The 16,091-nt window shown below is 40.4% G+C and overlaps 2 protein-coding genes across 5 annotated transcripts in view; one reads left to right on the top strand and one right to left on the bottom strand.

The window, feature by feature from the left end:
* The window catches only part of MFN1 (mitofusin 1), a 61,013-nt gene extending 58,439 nt beyond the window's left edge, over positions 1–2,574 (top strand). For all 4 annotated transcript variants that reach the window (XM_075938022.2, XM_089780743.1, XM_075938019.2 and 1 more), the window contains 2 exons: positions 649–783; positions 2,232–2,574. In XM_075938022.2, the coding sequence (XP_075794137.1) occupies positions 649–783; positions 2,232–2,301 (205 nt within the window). In that variant the 3' untranslated portion in view covers positions 2,302–2,574. The remainder of the gene's footprint in view (positions 1–648; positions 784–2,231) is intronic.
* A 1,803-nt stretch (positions 2,575–4,377) lies between these two features.
* The window catches only part of GNB4 (G protein subunit beta 4), a 72,052-nt gene continuing 60,338 nt past the window's right edge, over positions 4,378–16,091 (bottom strand). The window contains exons 7-10 of the mRNA XM_075938030.2: positions 15,662–15,728; positions 15,307–15,508; positions 10,227–10,443; positions 4,378–9,684 (exon numbers count right to left, since the gene is read on the bottom strand). Of these exons, the coding sequence (XP_075794145.1) occupies positions 9,578–9,684; positions 10,227–10,443; positions 15,307–15,508; positions 15,662–15,728 (593 nt within the window). The 3' untranslated portion in view covers positions 4,378–9,577. The remainder of the gene's footprint in view (positions 9,685–10,226; positions 10,444–15,306; positions 15,509–15,661; positions 15,729–16,091) is intronic.

Here is a 16,091-nt window from a genome sequence, read left to right as displayed (position 1 = left end):
CTGCGCCAAACAGAAATTGTTCTTTATCAGAGTCAGTGGAAGGAACATTCAATATGGTGAATAGGGTTTGAAGTAGTGAGAAACCTCAGATAAGTGCAGACAGGATCAAAGCTGTTGGCTTGCTCAATTTGAATATTGGTGGCTCTCCTTCTGTGTTCCATGATAAGCACCTAAGTAGCTTTCTGAATTTAGCCCTTAACATCTGAATGAGTTTAAGTCCAGCAGCTTTGCACATGCCTAGTGGCAGGAACTTAGCTACCTAAAGGTTTGATCCTGCCTCACATCTAATTAGCTACATAGAGGTCCTGTGGGTTCTCAGGTGAGATATTCTCATACCTGTCTCACCTGTTGTTCTTATCCAGAAAGCATGCTCAGAGCCTGCCTCACACAATAGCTGGTGTGTGTTGCCAGGATACCCCTTTGGCAGCTAAGGCACTCACTTGGAATATGGAAGATTCAAGTTTGAATCCTTCCTCTGCCTGATTTATTCTGTTGATTTTTTTGAGGTGGGGGAGGAGGGGAGAGATAATCCCCTTACTCATTCTTCTTCATGCAGTTGTGATTGCATTGTTCTACCTGTGGACTCTGAAGTGCAGTGTGATGCAAAGTATGGTAAACAACTGTGATTACAAACTTGTTTTCCTTTAGAGAAATGGCCACTACCTTTGCTCGACTGTGCCAGCAAGTCGACATTACTCAGAAAAACCTGGAAGAAGAAATTGCTAGGCTGTCCAAAGAAATAGATCAGTTAGAGAAAATCCAGAGTAACTCAAAGAATCTAAGGTAATGATCCTTTTGTGTCCACTCAGCCAGTTGCTTAAAAGAGAAAATCCTGACTCCAGTGAAGGAAGTTTTGCCATTGGCTTGAGTTGGGCCTTGAAATTGTGGGACAGGATGATGCACGGTAATACATCTGTCTTGCCTTGCCTCACACAGCAATGGCAGCAGTTGTCCCCTAGAGCTATGTTAACTAGTGTGGTTTTGGAGGAGATGTGGGGGAAATCCAGAAGAATATCACCCATCCTCATGAGGCGTGTAAGAGTTTAACCAGAGAACCAATAAGCGTATGCACCCAGGTAACATGTTTAACTGTGTAACAGAAATGGAGTTACTATTTTTATCCTTTTTTTAAAACATCCTTAATCCTCATGTTGATGTGCCTGGTGGTTTCTCTGCCGAGGAAAAAGAGATTTCTCAAGAATTCTTTTATTTTATCAAGCTCCAACAATGCCTATCATTGCCCTGCCTGAGTGTTTTTTTCCCCTTAGAAATGGAGCCTGAGTTCCCAGATCCTTGGTACAAAGCTTCCACCATAGACATTCTTGCTGGGATCAGAGTAAATTCCTTCCTGGTGGGTGGGCCCCCAACTCCTGCCAGCCAGCTGACCGTGCACCCTATAGCCTCCTCACCTAGCAACCATTTGGGGGTAATGCTTGGCTTGCTGTGTGCCATCCTCAGGCTGAGTCCATTGCTCCACTAGGGTTGTTTTCTAAAAACTTCTGTTAAAAGAGGTTCATCTAAACCAACATTAGCTATGGGACCCCTAGAGTAAACAGTGTTGGTGGTTTTTAACCGTACATGAGCTGCTCAAGTGAATGGCATTGAAAATGCTGCATCTACCCAGGGCTGCCAAAAGATGGTAGCAATGGTGAGATCCTGTTTACAATAGCAAAAGAGTGAGAGCTACGAAGGACGGTGAGGTTTTTTTTTTTTTCTTGCTACCAGCAACAAGAAATCCACACTCCCTTCTAGCACAGTAATTCCATATGCCCTTGTGAAATGCTTAAGGAACTAGCCTGTCCTGAGAGGTAATGATGTGACTACACTGCAAAAAGCAAACCCCACAAAACTGCAATAAGTCTCAGAGCCTGAGTCACCTGACACAGGGCTCAGAGCTAAAAATAATGGAGATGTTCCTGCTCAGGCTGGAGTCTGAGCTGAGACCTCTTTCCCCCTGACTGGGCTCAGTAATGCAAGTCCAAATCAGTTGAATCTGGATTTTTGGGTTTGTGCTGCTGCATGGGGAGTTTTGGTTTTGTCTGAATGCAATCTCAGACCCTGACTAGACAGAGCACTTGTTATTGCCTAAGATTTTGAATGTCCTGCATTTCATTGCTAACAAGAGGCTGAAGGCACTTATGAGAATTTGGATATATGCAAATAAAGCCTGGAGTATGGTGTTATTTGGTACTACAGGTGGATGGATCACTCTTCTCTTATTTGTTTTACAGGAACAAAGCCATTCACCTTGAAAATGAGCTGGATGTTTTTACAAAGCATTTTCTTCAGCAGAATAAATAAGAGAGTCCTTTTATTGATGGCTTCCTTGGGTAATGGCCTATGGGACAAAATCATACAATGACACATTGCTCCCTTGTGGAGTCACATGATGAAATGATTTTTAGAATTACCTTGATTATACTTGTCAGATACTGTAAAGCCCAGTTCACATTTTTGCAATGAACTGATCTAAAAGCTGTGGTAAAGAGAAATTTTGCAAAGCAAAGTGATTTATATTTACTGATGTACTGAATTTATTCTTCTGGAGATTTAAAATAAAAAAAATCCCCTGTATTTTGTTTTAGTATTTGTGGCAAATCTCACATTCCTGGCATCCAGGAGTTATGTAAGGAGAGAATCTGTTCTTCCTTCTCTCTCACATCAGTATCAATGGTTCCCAGTTCTTTAGAAATAAGCCAGTGCCTAGATGCTGTTTTCATTCATAAAACAAATATGACAAAGTACTAGGTGAACATCTCTAAAGTGCTACCTTAGACTATCTGAATGCAAATAAAACCAGTTAGGCTGGGCTGCAGTTACCCTACCTTTATTCATTTATAGACAGATCTGCCATTTTTATTTGCATGAATGATAGTTAAGGAAATTTGATTCTTTCTAGTTATTTTAGAAAGTTTTAAACATTTAAGTGTAGTTCAGTGATAGAATGGCAGAGTCATCAAACACTGAAAACCAAAGTAAATTAATATGTATAAAGTGCAGTATGCAAGCCTTCACAAAAAGCAGGCTTTTTCTTGCTATAAAGGTGCTCTAGACTCAGCTGAATTTTTGCATTATTTGGGATAAAGCTTTTGTCTGAGCACTGCCTGAAGGGCTTGCTGTTTTCTATTTATTTGGGCCACTGATGGAGCCTAGCTTATGAAGATTTCTCACTATATCAAATACCTGGCAATTTCACTCAATGTAATTTAGGGCACTAAAAACTGGTTTAATTTGCAGGGGAAAAAACTGTTCCTTTAACTTGCCAAACTAAATTCAATATGTTAACTATTACAATCCATATGTACACACAGTTTAGTTGGTTCCTTAACAATAAGTAGTACACCAGCTACCTTGCATCTTTTACCCATGTCCTAAAGTACAAGGTTCTTTCAGTAGTATTTAGCTCAGACGGACTTATTACAGTGTTTGAGACCTGTATAATTCAAGGCTTCATTTTTGTGGAAATTGATTTACTTCATGAGTGCTGTTTACTTGTTCCCTATAGTTTTGCTAAAAGACATCAAGCTTGAAGGCTTGATTGTAGCAGTGAAAATAAAATTTAAAAAATCTACAGGAGGAAAAGTGTGTGTGTGTGTGTGTGGTTCTTCAGAAAAGTATGGCTCCTTTGTTGCCTGATGTCATAACTGCTCCTTACACATGATTTAGGTCCTATTCATTTAAGGGTATGCATGAGTGAGTTGTGGTTTTCCTGTTAACTTTAAGCTTTACAAAAAAAAAAAATCCTGGCTGCTCCCAACAAGCAAGTTCACTGTGCATTTTTTAATGAAGAGGAAAGAACATTTAACTCCTGAGCAGCTGTCTCTCTCACTGTAACGTATGTTACTTTTATCTAAAGGAATGCTGTTGGGCTCTGTACAAATTAAGTGCTTCCATGGGCTATTTTAGAAATTGGCCTTTCCCATAAATGTATTCTGCTCTCATCTTTTAAGAGCATGGCAAAGCTCCTTCATTTCCCCTGATACTTCAGCAAAAAGTAGTAGTACAGGTTCAACTGCTGTAATACAGCACCCTTAGGACTGGCCCAGTATTGAACCTGAAGTCAATATTGTCTGTCAGTTTTAAGAGTGGCAGAAATCTAGATGCTCTAATCACTACTGCAGCCCATTGGATCTTTGTTCAAAAAGATTGACTTGAGCTAGGTCCAGAGTACATTCACTGCCTGGATGAGGCAGTGCTATTTTGTGTCACATCTTTGACTAAAGACATAAGTTAAATATATTGCCATTCTTTTCTATGTATGCTGGAAAGTCTCTTTTCAGCCACTTATAGGATCATGCACTAGCCGCTATGCATCATTTGCCTTGGAAAGATAGCCATGATAGAAGGAAGATTGTTAAATAAATACACCACAGTGAGTCTGGTTAAAAGCACTTGTTTATTGGTTACAATATCAACTCATGGCAACATCTTTCACTGAGCCACTGTACAAATACAAAGAAAAGACCCATTAGGAGGAAGCTATGAACGGAGTTCATAGCAAGTGATTTTTTTTAAACAGGGGAAGTCTATACAACAGCCCTGCTATAGAACAAGTGGCACAAGTCCCTGTTTTAATTAGGTTAAATAAAAGCTTTAAGACTGTTTCTGAATACATACACAATCCAAAGGCAGTGCAGAATCACTTCATAATTGGTAACGTTACTGAAGGTTTTTCATCTAAGTAGTCAGCAACAAGTGAAAATAAAATTAAAGCCATTAGATGGGAAATCAGAGCTAAGCGCCAAACTAAGAGTCAAGCATGTTTTAACAGATTAGTTTTGGAGTCCTTTGGATGTAATGTTGTTGTACAAGTGTTCAGATGCTTAAAAAAAAAACACAAATAGAGCACCATTGTGTAAGTAAAACAAAGGCTTGAAATATCTAAGACTATTCCACTGAAGTCCCTATTAGTCAAAACCTAAACATACTGTGTGGTATAAGAATGTCAGGCACATTTAATCTGTTATCAGTTATAATCAATTAGTAACACTGTTCACACATTTACCATAAAAACACTGCATTAACATTCTGCATGTATTTTACACAACCAGCAATTGGATAAAAAGGCTTGTGGTGCCTCTGAAGTGTCGGAAGTAGTTTTACCAGCATGCATGCCAGATTACTGTATACAAAGTGCACCATCAACCCATGCTTAATTACTTTACAGGAAATGCTATCTCAAAATCTGTCATTCTGCTACACAACCATTTCATACCAACTATGTGAATTAGCCAATATCTATTCTCACCAACATTTTAAAGCACAGCACTAAATCTAGTGGAGGTGACAGTGTCCTCAAAGACTAAGCACTTTTGGAATGTTTCTCACAATATTTTAATTTCACCCAGAAGTAATGTGAACTTCATGATGGGACAAGTGGTTACATTAACTGAATTAAAGAGTTACCTATTTCCAATCCATGCATTACAGTAAGCACACAAGAACTAGCTGGCATGTCAATTCAGCACTGCCAAATGAGGGTCAACCGCTCTCCTCTGAAGAAAGCAGTTTTAATGCGTTTTTCTCCTCCAAATAATCTTGAACCAGCAGTTCTGTTAAATAATTAATAGTTTATGACATTCAACAAGGCAGATGGTATTGACAATTAGGAAAAAAAAACCCTGGAGATGGTTGAAAGACAGCACACACATTAGCCATACTAAGTGACTCTACATTAGCACAACACCATGTCAAAGCTTTTTGTGGTTTCTAGAATCTCTGCCAGTAAAGTGATTGATAAAGTCTGAGTACACATGGGAGCACGTTCAAACTAGAAGTTTGCTTGATCAGTATTCTTCGCCATATAGCTAATCAGCCTTAAAAATGTTGGCAGAAGCTGTACCTGAATTAAAGAAATCTGTAATTTCATATGGAGGCACATATTTCCAGTTTCCTAAATTACAGCTTCAACCAACTACATATTTGCTAAACCACTTTGTTCAAATATTAAATCAATTTTTAAATGAAGACTGGAAAAAGTTACTTTCCTATCAATTACAATTTTTTGGCACAATGATCAAAACTGTTTTTAGTACTAAGTATTACTCAATCAAAAACTTTAAATTACATCATTTATTGGACATGAAGATTGCTGCTACAACTGCAGAGCTAACTTTTCACAACAGTTTAATGTGTACTCCATTGTGCTGAAAAATCCACTGCCTGCATTAAACTAGTTCGCTAGCATGTGAACAGTTAAAACTATACTAACCTGCACATCTGAACTTGTATTAGCCTACAGGTATACATCTTTTAGTCTAAAAATCCCCACGGAGACACATTCTTTGAGATGCAGAAGTCATGATGAAAGCTTTTAAGTAAGACCTGCAAATGGTGGTTTATTAACCTCTTTGTAACAGAAGATGGGATTTGGTGCTTGCTTTAAAATTAAGCTGCAATTAAACTTCATCTTAATGAGTGTGCCATCTTGAAAATTCACCCAAAAGAAATATTTAAACCTGAAATAACTCATGTAGGCTCATTATATGTAGAAGTCCCACTATAAATGATTTAAAAAAAAGCAAAAGAATCCACACAGACTTATCCAGGAGTCCACCAGTAACCACTATTTTCATGCACATTACTCCCAAGAGTAAACATTTCCTCAGGTGTATACTTCCCTCTTAATATCTGGGATGTTTACATCCAACACAGGTAACCAGAGAGGAGACATACTGGGACCTGTACCTACACTACAGTAGCTGAAGGCAAAATCTGGTAGCTTATGTGTCTTACCCTTTTAGAAACCTTTTTTTAATTGAGAACCAAAAGCAGGTGGAATGGCTTCCAGAAGGGCAATATTCAACTCAGATTCCAGCCTGCTTACTAAGGGTTTAAACAGAACAATGATCATCATTCATTAATTTCTAATTCTGTCCTACATCTGTACTGAAGCAGAGGGAAATTTATGATATTTAATTGCAGATATTGGAATTCTCTTTATAATACAGGTTGAACCTCTATGGTCCAGCAACATCTGTGATCCAGCAAGACACGGATGTTAAAGCAGCAGAGAGCCCCAGACACAGATATTGCCAGTGGTTGGCAGCCTATAGGGCCAGTGGACTGAGGTCAGGGAGCCCTCATCCTGCCACAGCTGGAGTGAGACCAATCAGAGAGAAGCCCCATGCATCAGAGAAGGGCCAGCAGGGGTAGGGAGCCCTGCTGCAGCTTGAGTGAGATTGGTCAGAGAGAAGTTCTACCAGCTGGATCTGTGCTGATGGCCTAGAGGGGGGCTGGTGGCCCACAGTGGAGCCCCACCAGAGGACTGCGGACAGCGGAGTCAAGCAGGCATGCTGGGAGTAGCGCAGTGGCGAGTACCAGGAGAGCCTAAGGCCTGACTTCCCTTGCTTGGTCTGGCAAATTCCCTAGTTCAGGTCCCAAGGGTGCCAGACCAGGGAGGTTGAACCTGTACTTGCAACTACGCAGTCACTTCAAGATGCACCTTTAATGGGAAACTGTTTAGTAATTTATTTTACTCTAAGACTTTTACTAGCAAATTTTCAGAATGATTCACTCAACCCAGAAGCAGCTGCAAGTTAAAAACAAAAGGCACCATTAAAAAATATCAAGTGTTCTGCCTGGCCTCAAGAGCTGCCCTCTTGAAAAAGATAAAAATATTCCATAAATAATTCTGTTAATGCAAACAGGCTGAAAAATAAAACAATCTTGCTGAAAAGAAAATGCAAATGAGTTTCTGGGATCTACAGCATAACATGATTTTGGTCCTACACCATAATCTGCCTTTAGTAAGTGTATACTGCTCCAGCACAGGATGTGCTTTCAATAGATACTGAATTTACTGCAGTTGGCACATTTATTGGCATCTCCACCATTGTAAACATGGCATATTTACAGGCACAGTCCAGAAGTACTGAAATTAGAATTACAAGTGGTAGAAATTTCACAAACAGTGGTCTCAGCAACAAATCTCTTTTCATGTTACAAAATGCTGGGCATTTATGTTCACAAATTGACCCAGGAATATTTGGCCATGTTGCACCTTCAGATGGGGGTAGCAGATTAACTTTCAGCTTTATAGTAATCTGTTTAAATACACACATTTAAAATAAATCACTTAAGAGAAGCCAACAGAGAATGGCCCTTTCCTGAAAGTATCAGGAACAACTCCGATTCCCCCCAGGGACATCCATCAGAAACATGGACACGACACCAGCACCAAAGAGTTAAAGTGATCCTCATGGGTAGTTTCAAATAGGTTTGAGTCACATGACTTGTGATTAACTACACAATAAGGAAATGCTTACTAGCTCAAGTGCTCTCACTCAGCCTTTTATATCTTATCAAAATCAGGCATATAAAAGGAAATGGCTACTTACTGTCAGTTTGCAGACTGGCATCTAATTAGATGCTTAAGCACAGACCACCATAGTTGTAAATGAACTTGCAGAATTTTAAAATTTAGAGTGCAAACTTTTTAAGAGGATCATAAGAGACTGAACAATAACCTTTTGCTATTGTAGATAACGAGGACGCTTCATCCACTACACAAGACATACATGTTCTGTTGCGGAATATTAAGGTAAACCTCTAACTTTGCAGTTCTAGTAAGGAAGTCACTGTATTTCCTAAGCCATCTGTAGGAAGCCCTCTTAAATTTCTTGATTTGCTGTAGTAGTTGACTAGCAAATTTGTGTACACTTTTAATAATCTATTCAGTCAACTCCATGCTAGAATGCCACCTCACTGGGCAGCTTCAGTTTGTAGTGGATCGGAATCCTCTTATTTACAGCTAAATTGTTAAAAGGAAAAAGCATCAATGACTTAATGTGTTACTGACTTGTATACTCAGAATGGCATTAAAATTCTCTTTGTGCTTGGAGGCCATGGTTGCGGATGGATGAACCAGGAACCACTGGCTGGAAGGATCAACCCCCATGCTTAAACAGACAAATAGGTCTAGAAGTGAATAAGTAAGGCGCTAGGTATTATCTCGGAGTCATCAGGGCCTATTTTATTTTTAAAAAAAACCTAATAATTCAAATGCCTTCCATTATAAAAACACATACATACCATTGGCTTCACTTTATCTACAGTAAATTCACAAAAGCATTTAAAACAGCGATCTAGTTCATCCACTACGAAACTCAGAAGTGACATCTCAGGTTAAATGCAAAGCTATAAATGTAGTTCCTTAAAAAATGCAAACATATTTCTTTACATTCAGACAAATGTTACATGATTGGCTGCTATAATGTGTATATTCTGTTATGTACAAAAAAAGTACAGAATTAGCAGACTTTTAGCACAAGCAGAAATCCCTCGAGGACAATCTAACCAAACCACCAAAAACAAAAAAGACTGGCTCTTAGTTTCTCAGTCACCATGATTATGTGTGCTGGCCTGGCCCCCTTTTTAAAAGTCAGTGATTTCTCCACCCCCACCCCTATTTCTTCACTTGATTTTTTTCTAGTTTACAGAAAGCCTTTTTGTGTAATAATCAGTGAATAGAAAAACTTCACCTGCAAATACAAGGTAGAAATGTTATTTCACAGCTATAGGCTGCAGCATTGATCTCTCCAGATCTCAATGGAGAATGTACATGTTTGTCTCCCGGTTAATTCCAGATTCTGAGAAAACTGTCCCAAGACCCTGTAGCTACAGCCATACCATCATCAGTAACACCTAAACAGCTGACACGGTTGTCATGGCCAGCAAGGACACCTGGAAGAGAATATGGAGTAGGTTAACAGCTGAAGTTTTTAAATTTTTGTACATTACTTTTCAGGTTAATGTTCACTTTAAGATCTCTTGAAAGAGGGTGGAGTTTTTTGTTTTGTTTTTTTAATGTGATAGGTGTTTTAACAACCTTAAAGAAATATTAGTTCCCCAACATTCTGAGTTAGCACCTACCTTGGGAAATCCTGAACACTCAAACCAAATAAATCAGTCCTTGGCAAGGTCTATGTCAAAAACAGACACAAACCCACTTATTATATACTACAGAAAACTTAATATCCCTTTCCTAAATATCACTATTACCAGATCTGAAAATATGAAAAAATAAAATGCAAGACAGGGATACAAAAAGTTGCGTAACCGACTTTTAAAAGGAAGCAGAGAAGATTTCATGATTCAGCAGTACCCACAAGTACTACCTATGAACAAATTTTATGTTTAAAATTTAGAGAAAGTGGAATGTATTCCATGTTGAGATTCTACTGAAGAAAAATAACTGCATCTCACTATAGATACCATTTACCAACCTGCTCTCTCTCCTTTCAGAGTATCCCACACATTGCAATTGAAGTCATCATAGCCTGCTAACAAGAGACGACCACTTTTTGAAAAGGCTACAGAAGTGATTCCACAGATGATATTGTCATGGGAGTACATCATTAACTCCTGATCTGCACGCAAGTCAAAGAGTCGACAGGTAGCATCATCAGAACCAGTTGCAAATGCATGTCCATTGGGGAAGAACTGAAAATGAAAACAAGGCAGGAGTCTGACAAGAGAAAAGTGTTGCATATGCAATGTTTCAAAAACAGCATGTAGAGATCTTCTTTACTGAGATATTCAGATACTGTACAGAATTCATAAAAAAGAAAAAAGGACATAGACTGAAGTTTCAAAATAAAATGCAACCACTGCATACACACAATTATATTTAAGATTGCATAAAAAAGCCTCCATCTGAGCTTACTTGATTTTTCATATGCATTTTCTGGAAATACACTTAACTGTAAGGTTTTAAAGTGCAACTCATTGTAATCTTTGTCAAACCTTGCAATTTTGTAACTCTCTGAACTTACAAAGCAAAGTGGCTGAAACTTACTGTAAGCTGCAACTCTGTAACTCTCAGCCACTTTGCCTGTAACTTGCTCTGAACTGCATTCTTCCCTGAGTGATGAGGAGAGTGAGTGAGTGTGTTAGGAGTTGCAAGGCTGGAGCACATAGTGAAGAGTCATTAGACTGCTGTTTTGCTGGATAAAGGGAAGTCTGGGCCTGCTCCCTGGTGACAAGGTCGATGAGTCACAGGGGCCATTCAGACACAATAAAAGGAGAGGGAGCCCGTGAAACTCTTCTCTTTCTTTCCCTGCTCCTGAGAAGCTCCTCTCTACAGCTAGTGTCTCCCCTGACAAGCTCCCCAGCCATGATGAGCAGACAGACCCTCCAGAATCAACATGCCTTGGCTCCTTCTACAACCCATATGTCTGTGTGAGTGCCCGAGGGCAGGAATGAATGTGTGCGAATTAATGGGGGTGGGGGGTGTTTGTGTGTGAGAGAGATAGCTGGTCCCCCTTTAGTTTAAACCTTTGGTGGCAGCTCTATTTTTGTAGTGCATATAATGGGGTGCTAATTCCTCAAACAATAAACCCATGCTAGTGTAACTCGGGGGGGGGGGTTCTCCCATGGGAATTTTTGGGGTAACATTTAACACTTGCAATACTGACCAAAAGCTACACTCCAGTTTATAAACATTACAAGGGTAAGTATAATCAGCATTTTAAAGCACTAGTTTCACATTTGGTGTCTAGAGTATTTTAAATCTGCCCTTTTCTTCAGGAAATCCAAATACACATTGGTTCACAAAAAGATCTCCCCCTCCCCCTCTTGACATATATTGACCATCTTGAAGTTTTATTCTTTACTACTTAAAAAAAGTTACTTACCTTCTCTCAAAAGAACAGTTACAAGGTGTTGCACATGTCCATTACACGAGGGATGTGAATGTCTCATGCATCAGTGCCACAAAGTTTTCACTAGAAATACCCAAAGGGATGGCCTCTCTTGCATCCTGGTATTCTGTGCACCCAGCGCGGAGGGTATACCAGGACAGAGCCACCCCAGCTTACCTTCACACTACATTTTCTTTGATCTGGTGTACAAAGAGTGAAGTCAACCTAGCTACAACACTCACTGATGTGAAAAAATGCAAAACCCTAAGCAATTTAATTAAGCCAACCTAACCCCCAGTATAGACAATGTTAGCTTAAGGGAAGCCTAACTATTGCTTCTCAGAGACGGATCACCGATGCTGATTAGAGAACACCTCCCGCCACAGGCGTAGCAGCTGTGCCACTGTATAATTTCAAGGGCAGACAAGCCCCCAGATGAAAACAGACCAATGAACTCTGGTATTGTGGTTAGCTGCTCTCAAAGGAGGATTCTCTGAGACTGACTTCTCCACTGAGGACAGCATGCCAAACTGCTGTGAGGCATACAGCTTCCTGGATGAAACAGTGATGATGGGGACTCCTCTTCTGCTGCATGTGCTTTCAGTTACACTGATCTGCCTATGCATGCATATATATCACTGTTACATCAGTTGAAAACAAGATAGAAACGTTGCTCCTTTCAGATCTTGGGCATACAGGTCCAAGGATTTCATCACTCCCCTAGAATCTTTTAATGTATGCACAGCTTCCTCCACACCCCATAATTAATGGGAGAGCCTTCAGTGGTCTGTTACACTTCTGCTGGAATCCCCCATGCCTGAATCCACAATGAATGATGCATGCTTACTGTCATCACCATGATTTGCAGCTTAGTTGGCCGCACCTGGGTAAACTGAAGGAAAGGCCTTGTGACAGATGACCTTCCATCAGGAGGGACTGGAACTCCCCAGGATCATCAGGCAGCTTGTTGAGGAATCATGAGTTAGGTATCCTAATCTGAAAAACCATAGCAAGCCCAGAGGGTATGATGATTTGCCATATATAGCTGAATAAACCTTTTTACCAAAAAGGTCAGATGAGGCGAGGAGGTTTTTCGACAGAAGTCGTATTTTCTGTACCCTGCAAACATCTTCCCATTACTGCTGCCACTACCAAGAAACCTAGTACAAGGTACTAAGACTGCATGTATCTCTGCAATGGGAATTACTCCTTGAGTACCACGCACTTTGCTAATAGCATGAGGGATGTTGGGGACTGCCACAAGGCTTTTATAGGCTTCATAAATGCTTTATTCATAGAGAGAGCAACTTCCTCTACCATACTTGGGTATAAAATAGGGATGTAAAGAGGAGTTTACCAGTTACCCAGTGTCACCCTTACTGGGTGATGCTTACCAGGTAACAGGTTCACCAGCAGACTGGCCAATTAACTTTTTAAACATGATTTTATATCCCTAGTATAAAATGTCTTGCAATTGAGGGGTTTGTCCTGTACAAGCTTTATCTATATCCCAAGGGCTGTAAACATCTTTTTCAGGATCTCATGGTAGAATTTAAAATCATCTGGTACCAGAAATGTCTTCTCTCTAGTAGAAGCCCTGAAAAGAGGATGACAAAGCATTCAGACGCAGCAGGTTAGAACTTCCTGAGGCTGATTTTAAGCTTGCAACACAGAAGGACCAAAGCAGCTGAAGACCACCATCAAACAGCCTTTCACTTTCATGTGGAGATACTTCCCCCCGAGGGATTTGTTTCCATAGAGCAGTGGTTTCCAGGCACTGACTTCTGATGGTCTGTCAGTACTGGGCAGGGATACTTCCCACCTCTGGGATCAATTTTTGTACTGCAGTAGAGACAAAGATCTAAATGCCACAGGCATCCCCCACTGTACCCAGGAGGGCCAATGAGGGTGCCAGTATGGTACTAGAAGTCAATTATTTCTAAACTAGCCCCTTCTATTCCTTTGATCTACTCTTGTCAGGATGACTCCTGTGAGGATGGGAACACCCCCTGGTTTCCTGAAGTGGGAGACATCAGAACCCACTTCAGACTGAGGATAGTAAGAGTACTCCAAATGCTAGCATGGAGCAATAACTGTTGGAGTCAGAGATGGGGGAAGTGATCTATGACAAGCCAGCAGTACCAGCAGATATTTTGGGGCTTCCTGGCTATCCAGATGATGTGCTGAGACAAAGCAGTTACTATTGGCCTCAGCGCTGGCATTGGGATCAACAGAAGCAGAATGAACATGACTACTGGTGTCATAACAGACCTATAATGTGAAAGCCAACAGATGCACCATATGCAACAGCCCGAGCAAAGTGTTGTTTGTTAGTATTGAGAGGCTCAGCAGATTGTTTGAAGCTGTGTAGGTCTCCATTTCAGTACCAGCAGCTCTGGACCTTTGTCTTGTGAGCAGGGGCAATAGCTTCACTATCTGTGCCAAGGAAGCAGCTGCCCTCACCAGTTCAGGAACATGCACTGAAGACAACTGTTCTAATGAGGGAATCACTTGAACGAGGCAGTGGGAAGCTAGGGGGCCAAAGAACATATTCTACCTTTGATACCGAAGCGGCTTGCTTCTGAGGTTGAGGAATCCTGTTCCAAGTATTTTGACATGGAAATTGTCCTTTCTGACTTCAGAGTTGAGGGCACTCCAAGTTATCTTTTGTGGACTGCATGGTGAGGGGGATCACCTCGTGTCTGTCCACAGGTAAGAATAGGAACACTCATGGATGAAGTAATCAAGGAAAACCCTTTATCCACACAGGTGTTCCAATGCTGGGGTAAGGGCAGCCTCTATGAGAATGTACCTCAAACACTCCTCTCTTTGCTTCTTAGTTCTTGTCTTGAAACCCAGGCAAATCGGACATACTTTCTTGACATGACCTCATCCAAACACTTCAAACAGTGAGACTGAAGATCACTCATGGGCATCATCTGTGACACCTGGAGCAGCACTTGAAGTCAGGGGACACTGATGTCCCTTCCCCACTTCCTCCCCAGTATCAGGCAGAGCCCAGATTCCATTGACAGGCTAAACAGCAATTATGAAAAGTAAAAGGAGTCCAAGAGATCAAAAAATGGAAACCACTTTCAGCTCACCTGCAGAAGGAAAAAGCTGACAGCATTCTCTGACCAACTGTAATAAGGAATTGAATGGAGGGCAGAGCAGCTCTGCCACTTTATACTCAGCTTGAAACACGAGGGACATCATAGCGCAGGAGTGGTCGCCTCTACAGACGCTAAGGAAAAACCTCTGGCATTGATGCAGAAGACACACACGCAGTGTAAATGGACATAGCCAATCATGCAAAGATAAACACGTAAGTAATATGAAGCAAAAAGTCAAGCCCACAAAGATGGATGGAGCAGCAAACTGTTATAGCAACTTAAGACTAATGGAGGACAGTCTGAATTGTTCCAAGATCACTTAACCATATCATAGAGTATAGGTATGATTAATAGTTCTGAACTAGATTACAGGTGGTTTGTCTTAGAATACAAGATCTTAATAATCTAAGAAACTACATTCATTTTAAGTAGCCAGATCAGAGACAGGAGAACTCTCCACCTTGCTTTGAAAGCTAGATTACAAATTGAAATCTTACAACTACTCATATTGTCTCCTCACTCTCCATTTGTACACAGAAATGCTCACTTACACAAACTGCGTTAATATCAGACACATGCCCCGTGAAGGACTGCCTGCACATTCCATCTCGAATATCCCAAAGCTTGGATGAGGCATCACAGGCACCAGAAACAAAAGTCCTCATGTCTGGACTTAAGGATAAACTCATCACATCTCCGGTATGCCCAGTGAAGGTGGTGGTCTGTTGACCAGTTTCAATGTCCCAAAGAGCACTGCAGATAAAACAGATTTATTTCAGCAATATAATAAGAGTCTCTGCAAGTTTAGCTTGAAAACAATCAAAGCACTAAAAAAAAAAAAAAAAACCCACACCCCAAGAAACCCCCCAAAAATCCCATCAACCATATCCCCCTTCCAAAACTCACCAGGTCGTGTCCCCTGAACTTGTAACAATTTGGTTGTCATCTAGAAAACGACAGCAGGACAAGTATCCTAGAAACAGAATAATAGCAGATGTAAGTGTCATATCCCACTGCTGCAGTGAAAATTAGCCAAAAGCCTTCTCAGTATGTCTCACAATAACCACCACTTGATACTACTTGTATTTTACAAATAATAGTTCAGAAGCCAAATTCACCTTGAGTATGTATTGCTCTATTTGCTCAAATAGCTACCAGTAGTATCTCATTGGCAGAACTAAATAAACACAGAATTTAGCAGTAAGATTATTAAAGGCAAAATGAGTAACACACAAAGTGATTCTTAAAAGAGAGCAAAACCAAGACCAATTTATAGTCCATTTTGCAAATTGTTAGTACTTGTTTTCACCTTAGGACATGTTGCAAAGTGTGCAGG

The sequence above is a fragment of the Pelodiscus sinensis genome, chromosome 10 (genome assembly GCF_052426305.1).
Source record: "Pelodiscus sinensis isolate ZL-2025 chromosome 10, ASM5242630v1, whole genome shotgun sequence".
Classification (NCBI taxonomy): Eukaryota; Metazoa; Chordata; order Testudines; family Trionychidae; genus Pelodiscus; species Pelodiscus sinensis.
This window is presented reverse-complemented; position numbering and strand designations above follow the sequence as displayed.